This window comes from Pieris brassicae, chromosome 9 (assembly GCF_905147105.1).
Source record: "Pieris brassicae chromosome 9, ilPieBrab1.1, whole genome shotgun sequence".
NCBI classification, from domain to species: Eukaryota; Metazoa; Arthropoda; class Insecta; order Lepidoptera; family Pieridae; genus Pieris; species Pieris brassicae.
In genome coordinates, this window is record NC_059673.1 from 13,446,138 (window position 1) to 13,465,895 (window position 19,758).

At 34.9% G+C, this 19,758-nt stretch overlaps 1 protein-coding gene across 3 annotated transcripts in view; it reads right to left on the minus strand.

The window, feature by feature from the left end:
* The window catches only part of LOC123713968 (maternal protein pumilio), a 56,428-nt gene that overhangs the window by 30,806 nt on the left and 5,864 nt on the right, over window positions 1-19,758 (minus strand). The window contains exons 1-8 of one of the 3 annotated variants that reach the window (XM_045667893.1): window positions 18,582-18,851; window positions 17,143-17,275; window positions 16,771-16,917; window positions 15,964-16,156; window positions 15,168-15,342; window positions 13,958-14,030; window positions 12,619-12,719; window positions 11,258-11,395 (exon numbers count right to left, since the gene is read on the minus strand). In XM_045667893.1, coding sequence (XP_045523849.1) covers window positions 11,258-11,395; window positions 12,619-12,719; window positions 13,958-14,030; window positions 15,168-15,342; window positions 15,964-16,156; window positions 16,771-16,917; window positions 17,143-17,275; window positions 18,582-18,641 — 1,020 coding nt within the window. In that variant the 5' untranslated portion in view covers window positions 18,642-18,851. Of the gene's footprint in view, window positions 1-11,257; window positions 11,396-12,618; window positions 12,720-13,957; window positions 14,031-15,167; window positions 15,343-15,963; window positions 16,157-16,770; window positions 16,918-17,142; window positions 17,276-18,581; window positions 18,852-19,758 lie in introns of those variants that run through there. The other 2 variants (XM_045667892.1, XM_045667891.1) reach the window with 2 other exon arrangements.

The window sequence follows — 19,758 nt, forward strand, 5'->3', positions numbered from 1 at the left end:
TCAGTAGTTCTGTAGACTATTCAATGCAAACAAACAAGCAAACCTAGCCTGTTTCTATTAGAGTAGACTGCTATTGCTGTCTCTACTGCATGTATACATACATCGAATTGTAGTTACTAGTTTGTTAACTTTGTTGTGTACCCTTGGCGCTATTGTTCAAGCTCTCCACTTAATTTGACACGTAAAAGCTAAACGTTTCACATTTTCACGTGCCCCATTGTAAACATTGTCCCAGATTGTGTTAACAATCAAAGGTTTTCCAACAACACAATAGCTGAGAAGAATGGGATAGTTTTCCGAAAAGGTTACCCCTATTAGGTAGACAATATGTTCAAGCTGTATCTGATGAATCAAAAATAACGATAAATAACGTGTAATTATTGCAGGTATGTTAAAATGTTACGGTATGGATATTGGACACATTTCAAAAGGATTTCACCGTGGTAATCTCGGGATTGTTACTAAGCCAAAATTTGTCTATGTTGACACTTGCAAGCCTTTATTTAAGGTCACAGAGGTAAGGAAATAAATCCAATTCAGAAATCAGCTTTTATGCTATAAATTATTACATGTTGGATGTTTTTTTTTTTTGTATGATATCTTTACTTTTATTATCTTGTAAAGAGGAAAGAAATAAATAGACAGAAATTACAAATTTATAACTTCGCGAAAGCATTTATTTTCATGAAACTTACGAGATCCCTAGTATAATTAGAATTGTGTTGAAGTACATAGCCGACAACTAAGCTTTGGCTAATAAAAACGCTTTCTAAGCTTTTTGACATAAACCGTGTGGTGCTATTATCTTTTTAAAAACATGCATTCAAAAAAGTTGGCGATAGCATATCGTCTTCGTTAAGAGTCTGCTTACAAAAACTAATCAAACAATAAATTTAAATCATTAAATGCATCAGTTAATGCTTAAGCCACGCAATTTAAATTCATTAGGAATTATGGTAATGGGAAATTATCCCCAAGCCATACTTTTGTGTCTGCATCGTGTGTGTTTTACTAACTCGCAGACCAATCTTATACTGTGGTTTGAAATTTAATTAGCTACTACCACTACGACAACTACTAACAATTTCTCACAAAACCGTAGCAGTATACATGAGAGGGCAAACTGGCTATTGTGCGTGTTGCTTGTCGATTGTGCTTACGTTGGAACATTTATGATCTAATAAAGTATTCTACAACTTGCCAAGCTATATAAAGCATTTAACACTCGTAATTTACGTAGGGGATAATAAAATTCTAGAAAGAAGGGCCTTCCGGCTGAACAGCTGAGCATATGTTTTGCGTGACTATTTCGCGGAACCTTTGGATGGCTTCCTTTGTCTCTTCACGTATTTCGCGTCGCGTGATGTCGGCGCATCTTCTTTAATAAATGGGATTTCCTTATTTATTAATAATTTTGATTACGTCAAACATTTAATTATTTATAATCAAGTCTATTTTTATAATTCATAGAAATTAATTAAATTTATATTAAGTAAAGCAGTTAAACAGAAAAGTTAGTTTGTTTCATCAAAATAGGATGAAAGTTCAAGTTATGTAAGACTCGCGCCAGAACAGTATCAATTTATTTGGTTTAACTCAATTATACCATTTGACGAAGTCGTAAGCATTAGAGCACGGACATTAATGACTTTTTTATAATGTAAAGCACGATGGTGTTAATTAATGCTTACATGTAGAAAAACCCTTGTAACGAAGAAGTCGTCCATCATTGTCACGAAGTAACAGTCAGCTGCGATGCAATTTAATCAAGCTATATTTCGCGTGGTTACAAATGATAGGCCTGCAATATCATCCTACGGCAGACACCTAGGCTAATATGAAATTGAGTATTAGACTCACCAAAACCAAGCTCTGCAGTATTGGTCTAGATTCAGCATGGGACTCTCATACTTGAGGTCGTAGGTTTGGACTTCGGCAGTGGGCTTTTTATGTGAGCATTACAACATACAGCAAAACATTGTGAGGAAACCGGTAATCCAAGGAACCAAAAGTTAGACGGCTTGTATGAGGCATAGAAAGCTGATACCTACTAATAAAAACAAATGATCATGAGACAGATACAGACATCTGAATCCAATCTGAGACAATCCAAAAATATGAGGTCTATAGAGGTTTTATTTATAATTATTATGAAATGTATTTATTTGTTTATAAGGCCTTGTATGTGTTGGAATAATGAACAATAAAACATACAATTACTTTTAATAGTTCACGACAATAACAATCAATAATAATAAACTTTTATATCCTTAAAACAAAATTGCTTCCAATAATAAAAATAAATAACACGGGAGGTGGTGACCGGCGATGAGCGAACGATTAATCTAAGTTTAGTGAGCTAACAAGAAGGTGAAGTGATCAGCGGGAGCGTTGTTGAAGTTTAATAAGCGTTAGTTAGCGGGCTGTGGCGCGGCTGGCAATAAGGCGACTTATCTCCGGTAGCATCGCGGCTACAGCCTACAAATTATTGCTCTCACATCTCTCACCTATCTAGAATCACTAGACGGGCTGACACGTTATTATTCATCGAATACGTTCACTAACGCGATCGAAGTATCAATTAGAACATGAATTATCGACTTCGATAACCACACAGCCGCTGTCAATACAACAAACTCCATGTCAGCAAGTACATAAATAAAATTGGTATTACGGATCTACACAGAGAAAGAATGATTTCAGTAGGAAATTAGGATTTCAAGTGTGGTGAACCTTTAAAATGCAGTGTAGTGTATGCAGCCGCGTTGGTTCGTCAAAGCGAGAGTAATCTCATAACCGCGGTCCGGACGACGCGGACAGCTTAAGCTGAGCGCCCTCGGGCTTAGTGAGATTTTCTTTGAGCAAACATCACTGCGAAGCCAACGTCGCTTCGTCCTCGTATCCATTAGCGTTAAATTTTGTTGTTGTCGTACTCATAATGGCTAATTATTCCGCTATTTATACCCAGAAAGAAAAGAATGTACTTTTCACAAGAATAATACCTGAGCTTTATGTTTAAATTAATATTTTAGCACGTTTATTACTTTTACTTACACTTTTGGTGTAGGATATGATATTTATCATTGATAGTACCAAAACTTCCTGAAAGGCATACTTACTATATGCATAGTTTAGATATTTAATTTTAATCCGTTCCTATTTCTGTGTCCACTGTTTTTTACAGTATATACAAAATACTATCGTGTGGTTATGAGAAAACCTTCTCATACTGTTGAAACTTCTATACATCGAAAGTAAAACTTAACAGGAATAATTATTAAGTTCACAGTGGTTTTCTCGGTAAAAAACATGGCGGAGACAAAAAGCCACGAAACTTTATGCAAGCCGTTACGGCTTCCCCGTTACAGGTATACTTCAATTTCTCCGCGATCATCCATGCGGATCGGCGCAATCGGGCGCGGCTGAGCGATTCTGATCCGATTCGCGGCAGCAACTTCGATTACAACATTATTCTATTCACTTCTTCCGCCAAAAAAAACACGTTTTTTTACGTGAACTCGCAATGCTTACGTCACTGATAAATTATTGGTGAAACTATAACAAAACACTTTTGTACGAATGTAACAAGAAATTACATTGTTTATCTACAAAGTTTATTAAACAAAAGTGGGCAAGCCATGTTGTTTGTTTGATAACAAAGCGTAGAGGACTTTGCGGACTCACCACACCATACTGATTACAGCTCCATATTTAATGAGCTACTCACCGTTAGCTCACTACAGGGGCAGACTAATTTCAATACCCTCTAGATTATTTAATAAAGTGTACTATGCGTTACGCGCAGTAAAACAAAAGGAAAACAACGGCAATTAGTTCTAGACAATAGCTTTTCCTCATAAGAGTATCTTTGTGGTACACAAATTACACATTCTTGTATGCTATTTCAAAGTGCACGAAGAGAAAAATGTGAAAATGCTCAAGAGAAAGTGTTTCATATGTGTGCAAGTGGCGGGAGGGCGTGAGGCGGAGGCGGCGGAGGCGGCGCAAGACGGGCCGAGCACAGTTTAATTTCCCACGAGGTCGATCTCGGCGCCGCGCGCATAGCCCGCGGGAATTAATTGCCAGTAATGAATAGTCAAGTGAACATCCGTTAATTATGTATGAACGTACACGAATTAACAAATTAAGCCAGATTGGCGTAGAAATCTTAAGATTTTCTTTTAAGTTGTTACAATACTTAAAAACTAAGTTCAGATTAAATTCCTTTCGAAAGATCTACTATTTTATATGTAGCATGTGTAGAAAATAGTGCTAACAGTATATTGCAAATTTTCACACGATTCGCAAATCGGAGCAACTCCCAAGTTACAACATGACATTGTCATACGTTCATTCACCTCTTGTAACGTGCTACTTGTTTATGCCGACACCGCGAATGAAAAATAATAGAACTTTCTTCGAATTCACGGACATAATTTAAAAATAACCTCATTTGGTAAATTAATTTCAGTTAATTTCACACACATATAATGTTTGTATTTTTTTTAAATATTAGACTTGACTACTATGCGGAAGTTGTAGAACTCTGTCCTCTTTATATGTGAAGTTGTTAGACTGCAAAAATTAAGAACAATCTAGTGAAACAGTTGCTTCATGCTAAATCAATCCAAGAAGCACAAAAGCGTTACGAAAGCATTGGTTCGGCAGTTTGTATTCGATAAGGCTTTATGGACGCTACGCCGCGCCAGCCTCCATCCGAGAAGATTGTATCGCATATTTGCGCGGTTACAATCGGTAATGGTGTGTGCAGTTAGGGTGTACGCTTATTGCTTCCTAGTCATCGTGAGAACAGCGCCGGAGATAGTCACTCGTTAAAAGCACGCGTTCCTACATAACACTAACGGTAACACCTACATACATGAATAAACGCTCCATGTAAAGTGCGGAGCGTAGAGGCTTCACGAGCTCGATTAGGCGTTACACAAATATAGGCCACTAGCTAGTTTTGAGTTACTTAATATGTAATTACGTAGGTTTCTATGCGTGACCACGTAAGGTTAACGACATTTATTTATGTGATGCCAATAGAAAGTAACAACTGGAAATTATGATACTTATCGATTGCATTAGAATAGCAAAAAACGCTTCGGAATTTGAATAAGATACTTCAATTGAAACTCACGCAGATTGAAATACTCAAACGCTAACGCCAAACCAATTATATCGACGTCGTATTTCCATACAGAAAACAATTTTTGTTACGTTTACCCGCTTGTATTACAGTATATGTATAAGTTTTTCTTGTTTAAAAAAACTTGTGATATTCATATTATAATTCATTCCCAAATAAATTCATATACTTTAGGGGGTGACGAAAATTAAACTATTTTATTCTATAGGTAACAATTATTGTTAGCCCCTTAATTAATTATGTAATTCTATGCCAAAAATTAGATTGAATTGTATTTACTTATTTAAATAAACCGAAGGAGGAATCTTAAAATATGACGTATGTTTATAAGTATATGTATATAAAAATCAATGGCGCTACAACCTTTTTCCACACACTGGTGGTCTGGGCCACAGATTTCTGTATCTGTTCCATGATCATTTGTTAATCGAATAGGCAAGTAGGTGATCAGCCTTCTGTGCCTGACGCACGCCGTCTACTTTTTGGGTCTAAGGCAAGCCGGTTTCCTCACTGTTCCTCACGATGTTTTCCTTCACCGTTCGAGCGAATGTTAATTGCGCACATAGATAAAAACCCATTGGTGCATAGGCGGGGATCGAACCTACGACCTCAGGGATGAGAGTCGCACACTGTAGCCACTAGGCCAACACTGCTCAAGTATATGTATAAGGCAAAGGAATTGATTATTAAGAACCCTAGATGACAAGAAGTTTTGCTTAAAATGTTATAGAAAAGCGTTTATAATAATTAATGATAGTAAAAAAATGTAATATAACTCAATAATACTGTTTTCTTGTGGAAATTATCTGGTGGAAATTTACTAGTGTAGATGTTACCATAAGGGCATTTGTTAACCTTTTCAATGGTATAGAATACATAATGACTGCTAAATTGAATAAATTTCGTATTGTTAATAACGTAACTATATAATATGTATTGCGATATTGTATCTGTTATATAATGAAATATGAACAAAAAAAATAGCTCATTGACAACCAAGGTAATTGAAATGTTCTTCAGAGGTTTGGAGGTTTAATTTTTTTTCATTGTTGACGTCAAAGGTTACGAATGTGCTACACTCACAAACAATGAAGTGCCAGATCTCAAAATGAGTATTTAAGAGGTTTCCATTTATAGTGAAAGGGTACAACTACATTTCTTTTTCAGACTTTAAATTCAACTATAATGCCATACGTAAACGTTTTGTAACCCATTTGCAGATCCCAATAAGACGTTACTATAGACTCGAGATTCTAGAAGTGACAGAAAATGTTAATACAGACAAAACCGTTTTCGACGACATCGTTTAGAATAAAATACCGGTTATATTTACCAAAATAAAAGTTCCTGGCTGAATTCTGTTGTATTCTTATGGTTCTTAATAACAACGTCATAGGTTTTTACGACCAAAAATGAGTAGTCCTTTCGATGTCGTTATAACAGATTTTGACTGTATTTATTATCTTTCTAGACTAAAGTCATTTCAACTAAGTAACTTAAAAAAAATAGTAAATACCAACTAAAGATTATCTATACAATTGAAATTTGAATTGAAAGTGTAATTTGAAGTGAAATTTTACCCACCCTTCCGGTTATTGACACCGAAGATGAGGTTTCAAACGAGCTAAGCAAGTGTTATTTGAAAAAGAAAGTAAAAACGTTAAGTCCAAGTTTCATCATTTATGTAACATCACTGAATTTAGAATTATACACGATGAAGTAACTATTTATTGTTATGGTTAAGACAGTCATGAAAAGTTGTCAGTTAACTTTAATTATGTGAACCGCTTCAAATATTACTTAACTTAAATAAGTATACATTTAAATTAATGAGAGTACAATGTGTAACATAATTTAGTTACTTTGCTTTACTTGTTGTTTTACTAATATCCTTAAAACATATTGACAGTCACGTAATCCTATTAATCTCAATTTCTGAGAGCTCATACTCATTTACTTATTCATTATAACTTTAAATATAATAAATAAAGCAGAAGATGATCTTCAGTACCTTACAGAAATAAATAGTTCAACTTAGTTTAAGTTATCACTTCTGTCGGGCGACCCGAGACATTTTGTTTAACCGAAATCATCATTTCTTTTATATTTTCAACATTGCCTACAAGAAATGTATTTATATTCTTAATTTATATGAGGAAACATGGAAATTGAAAAAGAAATCTTTGTTATGTTAACATTAATTATTACAAGTTTAATCTTACAAACGATGATCTTAAGAGCAGGCCTAAAACTAGCAAAATTTATGATTTCACTCGCGCGTCTCCTTCCGCCCACCTTAGTGGCAAACGCAATTACGGCAATGCAACGATTGCGCATCTATAGTACAATCTCGAGGGTATTTTGAACAGTGTGTGTATAAGCAATTAAGGTTAAAGAAAGAGTAGCCCCATAACAAAAGGGAGCAACGCGTATGCAAGCGTACTCCCCTATGCCTAAGTGTATTTATTTGTAATTGTCAGAGCCGAACATTATCAATACTAATAGATAATATAAAAACATAACTTTATTTTATATATGCTATCAATATTTTAAGAAAGAGTTTTTTTTTACTCGTGGTAATTATAATACTATATTGAGTGCTGGTGCTAAGAAGCGTAGTATTCTTGTTTCAATGGAACGAGGGATATAGACTAGTAAAACAAAGTTATGCCTGATGTTCGCCGACCGACGATACAGTGTTTCGCGGAACAAAAGTGAAGTAAACGCCAAATGCTTTTTATTTAAATACTTCGTAAATTATGCAATGTATCATAATAACAGCTCTCGGCCAAGCTAATGTATTATAATTTAAATAATTTTTGTCCCCATAATTGAATAAAACTAAATTAGACATAGGTTAGAGGTAGCTTTGTGATTTTTTCTGTATCGAGGAATTTATATTGTATTATTAATTATTTTAAATTTAAACATCACATACTTCGATTTTAGCAAATCTACGTTGAGAGATTTTGGTAATAGCCCGCTCTTAAGAATTCTATTTAAAAATATGTTTCGTTTAGGGCGAATTTTTCCCTCATTATTGTATTTTGAAATAAAGAGGAATTAAAGTATCTAAGTTTGCTTAGTTAATTAATCGCTAGATGTTATAATTTGGCATTAAATAAATAAAAATCGATTTTGTTTCGTGTTTTTCTCCAATTAATTTTTATTTACCTTCAATCAGTTCGCATATGTAGGCAGTAATAATATTTTTTTTTTAATTTCAAAATAATTTTAACAAATAAATCACAAGCCCCATAATACGTTAAAATATTACTATAACTTATTCGTAAAGTAGTAAATTACGATTAGTAAGATTCGACAAAAAGATTTCGGTTGGTTTTGTTTTTAAAATTACATATGTCTTATGTCGGAAGAGTTAGGAAGTTGAATATATTCAACTAAGGTTTGATTCTTCAAGGCCAAAATTCTATCAAAAGTATGGTTTTTACCTTAGCGGTGTCTTATTATCTCATTAGTCACCGCTCTTCAAAGCGTAAAAAATCTAAAAGATTTTTTTTTTTTATAAAATAGGGGGCAAACGGGCAGGAGGCTCACCTGATGTTAAGTGATACCGCCGCCCATGGACACTCTCAATGCCAGAGGGCTCGCGAGTGCGTTGCCGGCCTTTTAAGAATTTGTACGCTCTTTTCTTGAAGGACCCTAAGTCGAATTGGTTCGGAAATACTTCAGTGGGCAGCTGGTTCCACATAGCGGTGGTGCGCGGCAAAAATTGCCTTGAAAAACGCTCAGTCGTGGAACGGCGGACGTCGAGGTGATACGGGTGGAATTTTGTATTCTGCCTCGACGTCCGATGATGAAACTCAGCTGCAGGTATTAATCCGAACAACTCCTCTGAACACTCTCCATGGTAAATGCGGTAGAAGATGCAGAGTGACCCCACATCTCTACGCAACGCCAAAGGATCGACCCGCTCGGAGAGGGATTGGTCATCGACGATTCGAACCGCTCTTCGTTGGATACGGTCAAGTGGAAGGAGCTGGTACTGGGGAGCCCCCGCCCAGAGGTGAGAACAGTATTCCATGTGGGGCCGTATTTGCGCTTTATAGAGTTGCAAGCGGTGGCCCGGAGTGAAGTACCGTCTCGCCTTACTGAGCACACCAAGCTTTTTGGAGGCTAATTTAGCCTTTCCCTCCAAATGACCGCGAAACTGAACGTCGTTCGATATGTCAACGCCAAGTATTCCGATGCTGGCTGTGGCTTCAAGAAGAGTGTTTTCGAAAAGAGGAGTAGCGACAAAGGGTATTTTTTTCGCGGAAAACACGCAAACTTGTGTCTTCTTGGGGTTAAATTGGACTAGGTTTAGTCTACCCCAGTCCGAGACTCCACGTAGTAGAGTTTCGACTTCAGACACAAGTTTGTTCCGGTACTCATCGACAACTGCCCGAGAAATACCTGCCCGGCCAGTGTAAAGAGTATCCCAAGTGCTGTCGTCCGCATAGCAATGAATGTTGCTAAGTTGCAACATGTCATTGATATGCAGAAGAAACAGGGTCGGGGATAGAACACAATTGTAACAAATTTGTAAAAATATCTAATTGATAACGCCCTGGCAGTATAAAAAAATTATTTGGCAGCTAGGTATTTCATAAGTTTATTAGAAACAATAATTTATTTCCTAGTAGGAAACTCACTAACATTATGTTTATTCGTTTATGTGTTCCAACGTGCTTAAAAGAGCCTGAATGAAGATGCCTGTACGTGTTTAAAGGAGCATTGCTGTATAAATAAAATAATGCATGATAGAAACCTTATTGATATTGTTATTTAAATTTTCTAACTTTAATACAAGGTTATCTGATATAAGCATAATACATCACCAATTTTTTACAGCTACTAAATTAGTATTAATTAGTATAGTATAGACCAGGAATGTCGACAAACAACTGACTTTATTTAAACATAGTTTTCTCGTTAAATACTAAAAACCAGGATTCCCCACTAGCTGCAGTTCACGCTTAGGCGAAGAACTTGCCCTTGTATGATCTGGTGCCCTACCTAGAATATTGGGTTACCGATTCGAAATTCAAGGCTGTGAAAACTCACAAAAACCAGGGCCCTTACTCTAACTTCCAACAGCGACAGCGAAACCGATCCCGACATTTTTATATGCAAGTTCGATGTATATATAGATAATTCTATTAACAAGAAGTACCGGGAAGAAGATTCTGGAGTCGACAGCGGAGGACATGCGATATTTTGAAATAATGACTTTTGACTGCGTTGACAATGATAAGTCCTTACAAGTGTTAGCAAAAGTAAGTTTCACGAGCCCTTAAATGAAGTTCATAGCATGGCCAACAATACGCTGTAAAAAATATTGCAACAGGTCTGGTGTAACACTTTGGGGCTTTTCGGATTTTTGATCATGATAAATGAGCTGTCTGCTAGAGGTGCTCCAGGTGTCTACTGTTCGCAAATGATTTTAAAATGTCACTCTATGTAAGAATATTTGTTTGCAGCATGATATTGACTGTGCAGTAAATTGGTACGAAAAAAATGGACTCCAATTGAATATCACAAAATTCGTAGACAGTCCACCAGAGGACGGTTCCCGATTCTTTTTAATTATGACACAGGGGACCAATTACTTTACAAGAGTGAAGGAAATTAAATATGTTGGGGTAGTTAACTGCAGCTTTAAATATATTTAAAAAATATGTAAAAAATAATTTGATAAAATAATCTTACGTGACGATCAGTTAATTTTCTAAAAAAATATCAAATTCACATTTTTCCATTGTGTGTTTGTTATTTTTCTAAAACTAGCAGTAGTTATTACCATTGTTTGTTTAATTAGACAACCTGTTTGTATTTTCTTGGTGTTATGTCAATATAATATGTCATGATGCATATTTTACTTGTAAAGCAAACTCCTCTAGTCCAGCATTTAAAATTAAAAGGCTTCATTTTGCGATTATTGTAGTCGTAGCCTTTTCTATGAAAGAGATAAATTGTAAGCCTAAAATATTAGAATTTTCTTAGAATTCAAAAACAAGTACATACCACCAACACGTTGGAATAAACGTTATGCCAACTGCTGAATAAAGATTTAGAGTATTAAGAAACATATCTACAACTGACCTGTACGTCAAAGGGCTGATGATGCTGCGTAGAGTCAGGAGCAGGCTGGACCGAAGCGCCGTTGACGAGGGCGCCACCGCCCACGCCACTCGCCGCACCACCCACGCCGCCGCCTACTCCCCCCACGCCACCAGCGTACTGGAATAATAAAGCCACTGTAGTAATCTAGCTTAGGTATATAGACCATGATACCAAGCCGGATAAGCCAATTTAGAAGGCTTATAAGACCTAAAATTAAATTTCCTTATGTCTCACAACCCCTACATTCTTATTAGATAGCTTATTAGCTATAGTTAGCTTGCCCTCATGATAAATGCTATACTAAGAATAAAAAATTTGATGATGTGATAAAAAAGCGGCTCAATCGCTTAGTTAAGACATATCCATCAATAAGCATATAATGACATTTAGCATATTATTTTTACTCTTGGCACTGCTACAACTTTTATATAGGGGAAAGTGAAGCCTTTTCTCGTGGGATATAGAACTGGCATTTAATGAAGTAAATGTAATTCAAGAAACGCTTACAATAATTGCCTATACCACTATGCAAGCACCAATAACTGAGAAATAATAGAACTTTTATTCAGTTCAGTAAACGGACAATAAAATAGATAACCTGTGTAATTCGTTAACTAAAGTTATACCTAGGTAACACTGAAAATGTTTAGAAAATGAAAAACGGCTTAATATAGAAAGTTGCCAATACTTTTGTTTTTCGAAGTAATCTCCGTTCACACACATCGTTCCGACACATCGTCGCATTCGATGGACCCACTGAGAAATTCTTCCTAAGAGTTCTCTTCTACGGCATTTTCGTACGCTTTCATCGCATCTTCAAGGCTCTTTAATAACTCGAATTTTATCTATAGTTCTTAGGAATAAATGAAAGTCGCAGGGCGCCAAGTCAGGACTGTATGGCGGAAGACTATATATGTCAAACCAGTCCATGCGAAGGTGGTTCTGGTCGTCTGTTTTAGTATGGGGAAAATGCTAATCGCTGCCTATCGTAGCTTCGTTGTTGAAAATTTTCTCGCGTTAGGTTCATTTTCACATGTTTCAAGAGTTTAGATTTGCCGCCAATTCACAAACAAATGACAAACTAATGCAATATACATTAGGTTACTAAAGAGTTCTAAAATTGAAATTCGAAAAAGTTTTCATTAGCAATGTTTCTAACAGCTGGCCAGTTCTAAACATTTTCAGTGTTACCCACGTATACCGAATTATATGTGCCCTTCTCAGAAGGTTAGTGCAAGCTGTAGGCACATAAAGTAAGATAAAAGTATCACGTACGTTTAATTGATTAATAAGAAGAGTTTTTCATAAACATATATAATTTTGACTTTATTATTTATTACCTGTGGTGTATTTGCGAAGCTGTTATTGTCAAATTGAGGATGCTGTTCCATTTGTAGAACAAGTTCAATGTGTTGGTTCATGGAGTCATTCAGAGTCATGCCTGAAAACAAAACATGTTAAGTAGTTATACATTAAAAACCAAATATAATAGTGTATTTTTTGTTCAAACGACTTTTTATATTAATTTTTAGACATAAGCGATAAGATTTAAATTCTTAATGGTATTTCCATAAAAAATATCTAAGTCTGCTGGTTTCCTCATACAGTTAAAAGAGTGTAATTAGACTGATTTCATTTATATTAATTATTGGGTGAGTCTGTATAAAACAAAAACAACCTCAGTATATTTAAATTATTTTTATTTTATTTTTTTGCTGGATAATAAGTGTTACTATCTTTCTAAATAACACAACTCAAATAAAGAAATATATTATTTTCTAATAAAAAAATCCTTCCATAAATGTAAAACTGATATCAAAAATATGTATTAATTAAAATAAGTAAACAAGACAAACCCACAATAGCATGTACATTTTGGATTCATTATAAAGAGTGTTTATGTTTAAACTCGATTAAATTTTTAAGTACTTTTATATTTGCAACTGGTTTATATTATAATCATTAACTTGATTTCAACTCTCAAGGAGAACAAAATTATCCCATTAAAATACATCAAATGCCAAAAAAATCGAGCTTTTTTGAATTTATTTTTGTCATAAATAAGACGAGCCAAATGTCAGAGCAAACCCTATCACAGGTTTATTCCTTTTTTTTTACACAAGAAAACAATAAGTATAATGGCTGGGTTCACCGAGCTCATCTCTTCCAGTCAACCAATGCTAAGAGATTCAATTAACACAGCAGTGCAAACTGTATGAGTTTCGTATTGGAAACAGAGTGAAATAAATTGCATTGGAGAAAATGGCCGTGTTTATTGTCATGGTAACTATGTTATTTACATCTAAACGTGGTACAAACAGTCCTTTCACGTTATATAAAAAGTGTCTATGTACCTCTTCCCTATAATATTGGAATTCTCTCGCATTTAAACATAGCACCGATCAAGATTTTATAAGACATATTTTTTTTATAGAACCGGGGGTCGGAAGCTCATCTGATTTTAAATGTTATCGCCGCCTCGTGGACGACACACAATATTTACAGGCTCGCGAGTGCGTTGCTGGCCTTACATATATTGGTCAATTGCCTAAATCGGCCGAACTTAAATTTCAAATTAGTTGCTGAATTGTATGCTATTGTACATCTAAAATGATTTATTCTATATTAATATTAGAGCGACTATTCTTCTAATGTAACCAAAAATCACAATGGACTCACCAGGATGTATCTGTGGATGTTGTGGATGGGGCAGGCCCTGGAGCGGAGCCACACCTAACATTCCTGGGTGATGCTGGAATACAAAATATACATATTAGATTTATAAGTATAGAAATAATTATTTAGATGAGCTATTCTCAAACCTGAGATGGTAATAAAGAGAAGATGGTAATTAAAGGATGATTTTAAAATTAACTTGTGTCTCTTACAAAATATAGAACACAGCTAACATAATTCATTAAAGAAAAACAGCAGCAATCTGAGGCTAAGGCCCATATAGGGTAGTGGCGCTACAATTATTATTACAAATATGTCTAATATTGTACAGCTATAGTGTTAAAATAGAAAGTGAAAATGTTCTCGTTTGTCAATATTAAAATGATAATCAAGGTCAAAGGATAAAAAATTCCTAGGTATGTTGTATTGAAATTTACAAACAGTATAGTATAATAGCCTTTTTAAATGGATTATAAAACAATGTCGATAAAAACGGACCGAGATATTTGGAAAAGGCTAGATGAGGCCTTTACCCGTGAAAGAGTTCCGATCAATGGTACTGAAGGAAGTTAGGATAGCAAGAAAAAAAATGTATATAACAAATCTAAGCTGTAAATTTTATGTTTGTAGAGATTGAAAATTACACGGGCTTTTATTATTATTACTTGTGTTATTATTAAAGGTTTGTGGGACTAGACTCTCAATTGGTCCGTTGTGCGTAATGTTTATTAATTATGAATAATAATCAGCCCTAATCTAAAAACCTTTTTAGGTCTGGGCCTCACATTTCTTAATCTGTTTCATGATCATTTGTTAATCGACTTTTTAGGTCTTAAGGTAAGAAAGTTTCCTCACGATGCTTTCCTTTACCGTTCGAGCGAAAGTTAAAGGCGCACATGCAAAGAAAATCAATTGGTGCACAGCCGGGATCGAACCTACGACCTCAGGGATGAGAGTCGGACGCTGAAGCCACTAGGCCAACACTGCTCGGCGTAATGTTACATATAGGCTCAAAATATTACTGTATTCCTTACTACACTACTACACACTAACCAGTTGACAGTGTACAATAAAGTTACGTTTCTATATAATTAAATATATTTTGACAATTTGTCTATTCACGTAACCATGTTACCGAAAACGGTGCCATCACGAACACGATTTGTTGTAATAGGCGTTTAAATGAAAAATTCGGAAATTTGAGAATAGAGACCTGCGGGTGCTGCAGATGCGGGAGATGGTGCAGCGGCTGCGGCTGGTGCGCGGGAAGCGCGTGCGGCGGCAGCAGCGGGAAGGCCGCTTCGCCGTTGCGCACCCCCACGCCCTGGTTCACGCCCACCCCTCCGTCTTCTTCGGCCGGAGATGGCTGCCGAGAGCCCGGAGTGCGACTGCAACGTGTACGACTAGGTTTAGGTTTTTAATCGTACATTTGACGTGTTAATATCGCTATGATATTATGTCCATAGTGTCCAAAAATGGTCGTAACATATTAAGTAAATATCTATGAACGATTTTTGATATTGATAATAATTGTAATAAAATTTCTATGTAAGCAGATCTGTTTACTCTGTGAATCATATGTTGGAAAGTATGATAAAGTATTACGTATGCAGTGGGGAGGGCTGCGCGGGCGCAGACGGTAAAAATTAAACAGAGTGGGGCGCTTGGCATTGACAGAGGCCATGATCGCTCGCGGTTATTGCCCGCACCGGCCCGTTTCGAGCTCCTACCGACCTTCACGCTCGCCCCATCATAGTCACTGGGGCCGAATCTATCCATATTACGTTATCGAGCTCATTTAAGCCTTCTAATTAACTTCGTATAAAATTTTGCATCTGTGTTGACTAAGCTACAATAGTTATACATAAATAAAATAAAATTGTTTAATATTGTCATATGGTATTTCATCTAATTGAAATTTACCTCAAGAACAAAGATATTGATTAATAATGAATTAATTAAAGAAATAATAAAATAAAAGTTTTCATCTATATATTATAAGCACTTACTTAAAAGCCTTGTCGTCTTCCTGGCCATTATGAAGGCCGTTAGGCAACTGCCCGTGGTCATGTAGTTCATGCAGATCTTTGTCAAACGGTGAGCCTGATTTCTCCTCGTTGCGTTCTTCGAGGACCATGCCTCGCAGGCCTGACACTACACCAGCGACTTTCTCGTTGCCACCGGAAGCAACCCCACCTGCTTCTATTCGAAAACATAAAGTGATCTCTCAAAAAATTCAAACTTGAAATGGTCTAGTAACGATATGTAAATAAACCAGTTTCAAAACTAAATTTTTTACACTACCAATCTTTGTTTTGGTATTATAGGACACACAATATAGTTTCAGTCAAATTCCATGAGAGCAACTACATAATAATATGTGTGTATATAAGGTCTATGTTATTCTTATAAGAATCATGTTACAACATAAAGATTAGATTTAAATAAGAATTATTTCTCATCATTTTATGTCTTAGTTCATTCAAAATCCTAAAATTAAATGTTCTAGTAACAACTGATTCCAAAAACTGTATAATTTTACTTATTTTTCTTAAACTACATACCTGGTTAAAAAACTAGGTACTATGACATAATTTATGAATTACTGATTATAAATAAAGAAAATATAACTTGATGTAAATAGTAATAGTAATAGGAGTAAAAGACAAATTTAAATAACTTATGTATTAGAATGATGTTTATGCTTGATTATAGCTGATCTAAACTTCAGACAACATCATCATTAGAACTGTCCTACACCTTGTGAAATATATAATTCAACTACCAATGTATTGGTTCTAATGTAATCTAATTACCTGTAGGTGATCCACCCAGCACATATTCAACCATCTTTACTCCAAGTCCAGCTGTGTCCCTTGGTGACAGAATGCTGCTCGCGTCTCCACCAGGAAAGGCCACACCGCGTCGTGTACCCATCATCGGTACACCAACATTGTGTTCCACTGTCATTACAATTGATAGACTTAATGTTATGTATATGAAATAAAAGTTACTGAAATAATATAATATGTTTACAAACATATTATATTAATACTTGTAAGGGAATGGATATGACATCAAAAGGGTGAAAAAGATTATGTAACAACTAAGAAAGCTATTACATACAAATAATTTAAGAGAGGAATTATCTTGACTCTATTTGAGATGAAAGACTGTTAGCAATTTACCCTGAGCAGACCAGGTGGAGTCACGCCACATTTGTTCAGGATTAAGCTGCAAAGGAGGTAGTTGAGGAGGACCCTTGCTGTCTCCTCCCGCACCTGGGCCTTTATCCCATAGCTTTTTTGCAGCAGGTGCAATCTAAATAAAAATAACCTTTAGAATCACATTTTCATTTACTCTTCCAGGAATAATAAATAATCATATGGTCCTAATAGTAATGATAAGCCAAATATTTTTTAGTACAAGAAATGATTATTAAATCTAAGAATTTTATAAACCTATAAATTTTATATTTAATATTCAAATCCCCACAACAGCTTAATTTTTATATAATTTATGAGGCTAGAAAATATGTTCATTTTTATCTTTAAATTATTTGATTCACTATAACATGACATGCTTCATTTCAATGTTCCACAAATTCATGCAACAAAGAGATGAACTAAATAACATTTTTAAAATAAAACAAGTATAACAGAAAACACATTGAGTTGTGCGGAAAAGCATTTAAACTTTTAATTAAACATAACTGAAGCAGCACATTTTGGATGCCATGTTGTAAATTTGTAGAAAACAACAAAACAATAACTATTTCCTACTGCTTCCGAGATAGAATAACAATGCAAAATAATAAGGGCATCATATATTGTTGGAATGATTTAAAGCACATGAACATTCAGTAGAAGCAGTGATATAAATCTTGTTACCCGCTCACTTTGTGCTTTATTCTGCTTTGATAATGTCTAGCAGCAAACTGCTAGCCGAAGAATCCAATGTAGCCACTGTCCCCTAACACATACACACTATCTATTGAATTCATGCAATTCAAATACATTTTATTGAACATCAACTATCATAAGTCAAAAACAATAATCATATTTATATTCATATAGAAATGCTTAAAATAAAAAACACACACAGAATCTCTATGAATCGTTAACTTTATAAGTAAGGATTGCAGTTCTGTTCTAGAAGTATTTTTCTGTAGATGTTGCAATAATCAGCTTAAGATGTTATATATAAGATTGTTTATATATTCTTTGATAATTTAGCAGACTTTTATGTATTTTTGTTATTTGCAATAGTGATTTTGTAGAGAAGAAATGCCGACTAGTTCTGGTTGTTTCCTATCAAGTGAACATGGCCTTGTAAGCTACTTGTAAGAATATCAATATCGATAACATCAAATTAGATGTATATGAGTAATTCGCATTCTGATATCTATTTAACAATGGATTTAACATAGCTTACAAAGGTATTGGTTTTCTGAATTAGTCTAAAAAGCTACCGGTGAGCTACTACGATTCAGAAATGGCGGACGCCGGTGACAAGTAAACAAAACAAAAACGGACCTGTTGCTGTGAAAAGTCAAGATTTCCACGAATTCATGACTTAAAACATAAAGTTATTTCAAATATCTACACAGTAAAACACAAAGACTTACCATGTCGGGGCCCATATCCTTAACATTAGGTTCGAAAAAAAAGTCACTCAAAGGTTTCATGCGTACAATCCACCTAAAGCTCAATCATGTACCACAACGAAAGCTTATTGAAATACGAAACACTACACATTGAGTTTTCAACTAAATTATAGTGATACTTATTTTAACAATGACACAACACATCTCTTACACTAAATTGCCTATTTGCTGCAAATTTTATGTAGGAAATCTAAACTTGAAAATACAATGTTGACTTGTTTCGAACAAAGGACATACGCCGAGCGGCGAACACAGCGCCTGCGTAAACTTCTCCCCGTTGTGGGGAGCGTCGCGGAAGGAGTCAAGTTTTACTAAACGTGTAATAGATGGCGCACATTGCACAATCGTTTGACCATAGAGCATCGCAGTAAGTATTGATTTTTAATTTTCAGTGGATGCAAAAGGTTAGAAAGTTATTGAAAGCTTTAACAAAATAACAAACAAACTGTAATGCACTTAGAATAATACAAATTCATTTTTAAGCATTTTAAGAAATTTGTCCTGTGTGTGTGGCAGTTCATATATCAGAGAAAATTAAGACTGTTATTAATATTATTTATTAAGACAACATAAAAGTTTTTGTGTTGTGTGCTGGAAATTAATTCCTTTAGATTTTTCAAGTTTTAAATAATAATATTGACATTGGTTTAAAAATATTATTAAGGTATATGTAGATAAATTGGGAACATTTTGAAAAATTTTATTAAGTATAAACAGGTACCAGTCAAAAAAAGAAGCAGCAGACTACTAGATTAGATTATAATCTGATTAGTTTCTTCTCTGTAGTTCTAGGAGTTCACAAATTTAGAATCTAACCAGCAATTTCTGAGTTAAAGAATGCTGATATATCCAATATAATGCAAAAGCAAAACAAATGTTACCGCTCATGAAGCAACAAGACAAACACTGTTGATCGGCATTAAAAATCTAAAATTTTGAAAATTTTCACATTCCCTTTAATAAATGGTTTTACAATTATTAAGTATAGTAAGAGTAATTTTTTATTCTTGTGTTTTAAGTCATTGTTAAATACTAGTTGAATACTAGTTAAGCCTATCTCATATGTTTGTGATTAAGTGTGACTGATGCGAAATATACAACATCTAAATTCTCGTCATATAGTCTCTTCTTCCTTCCT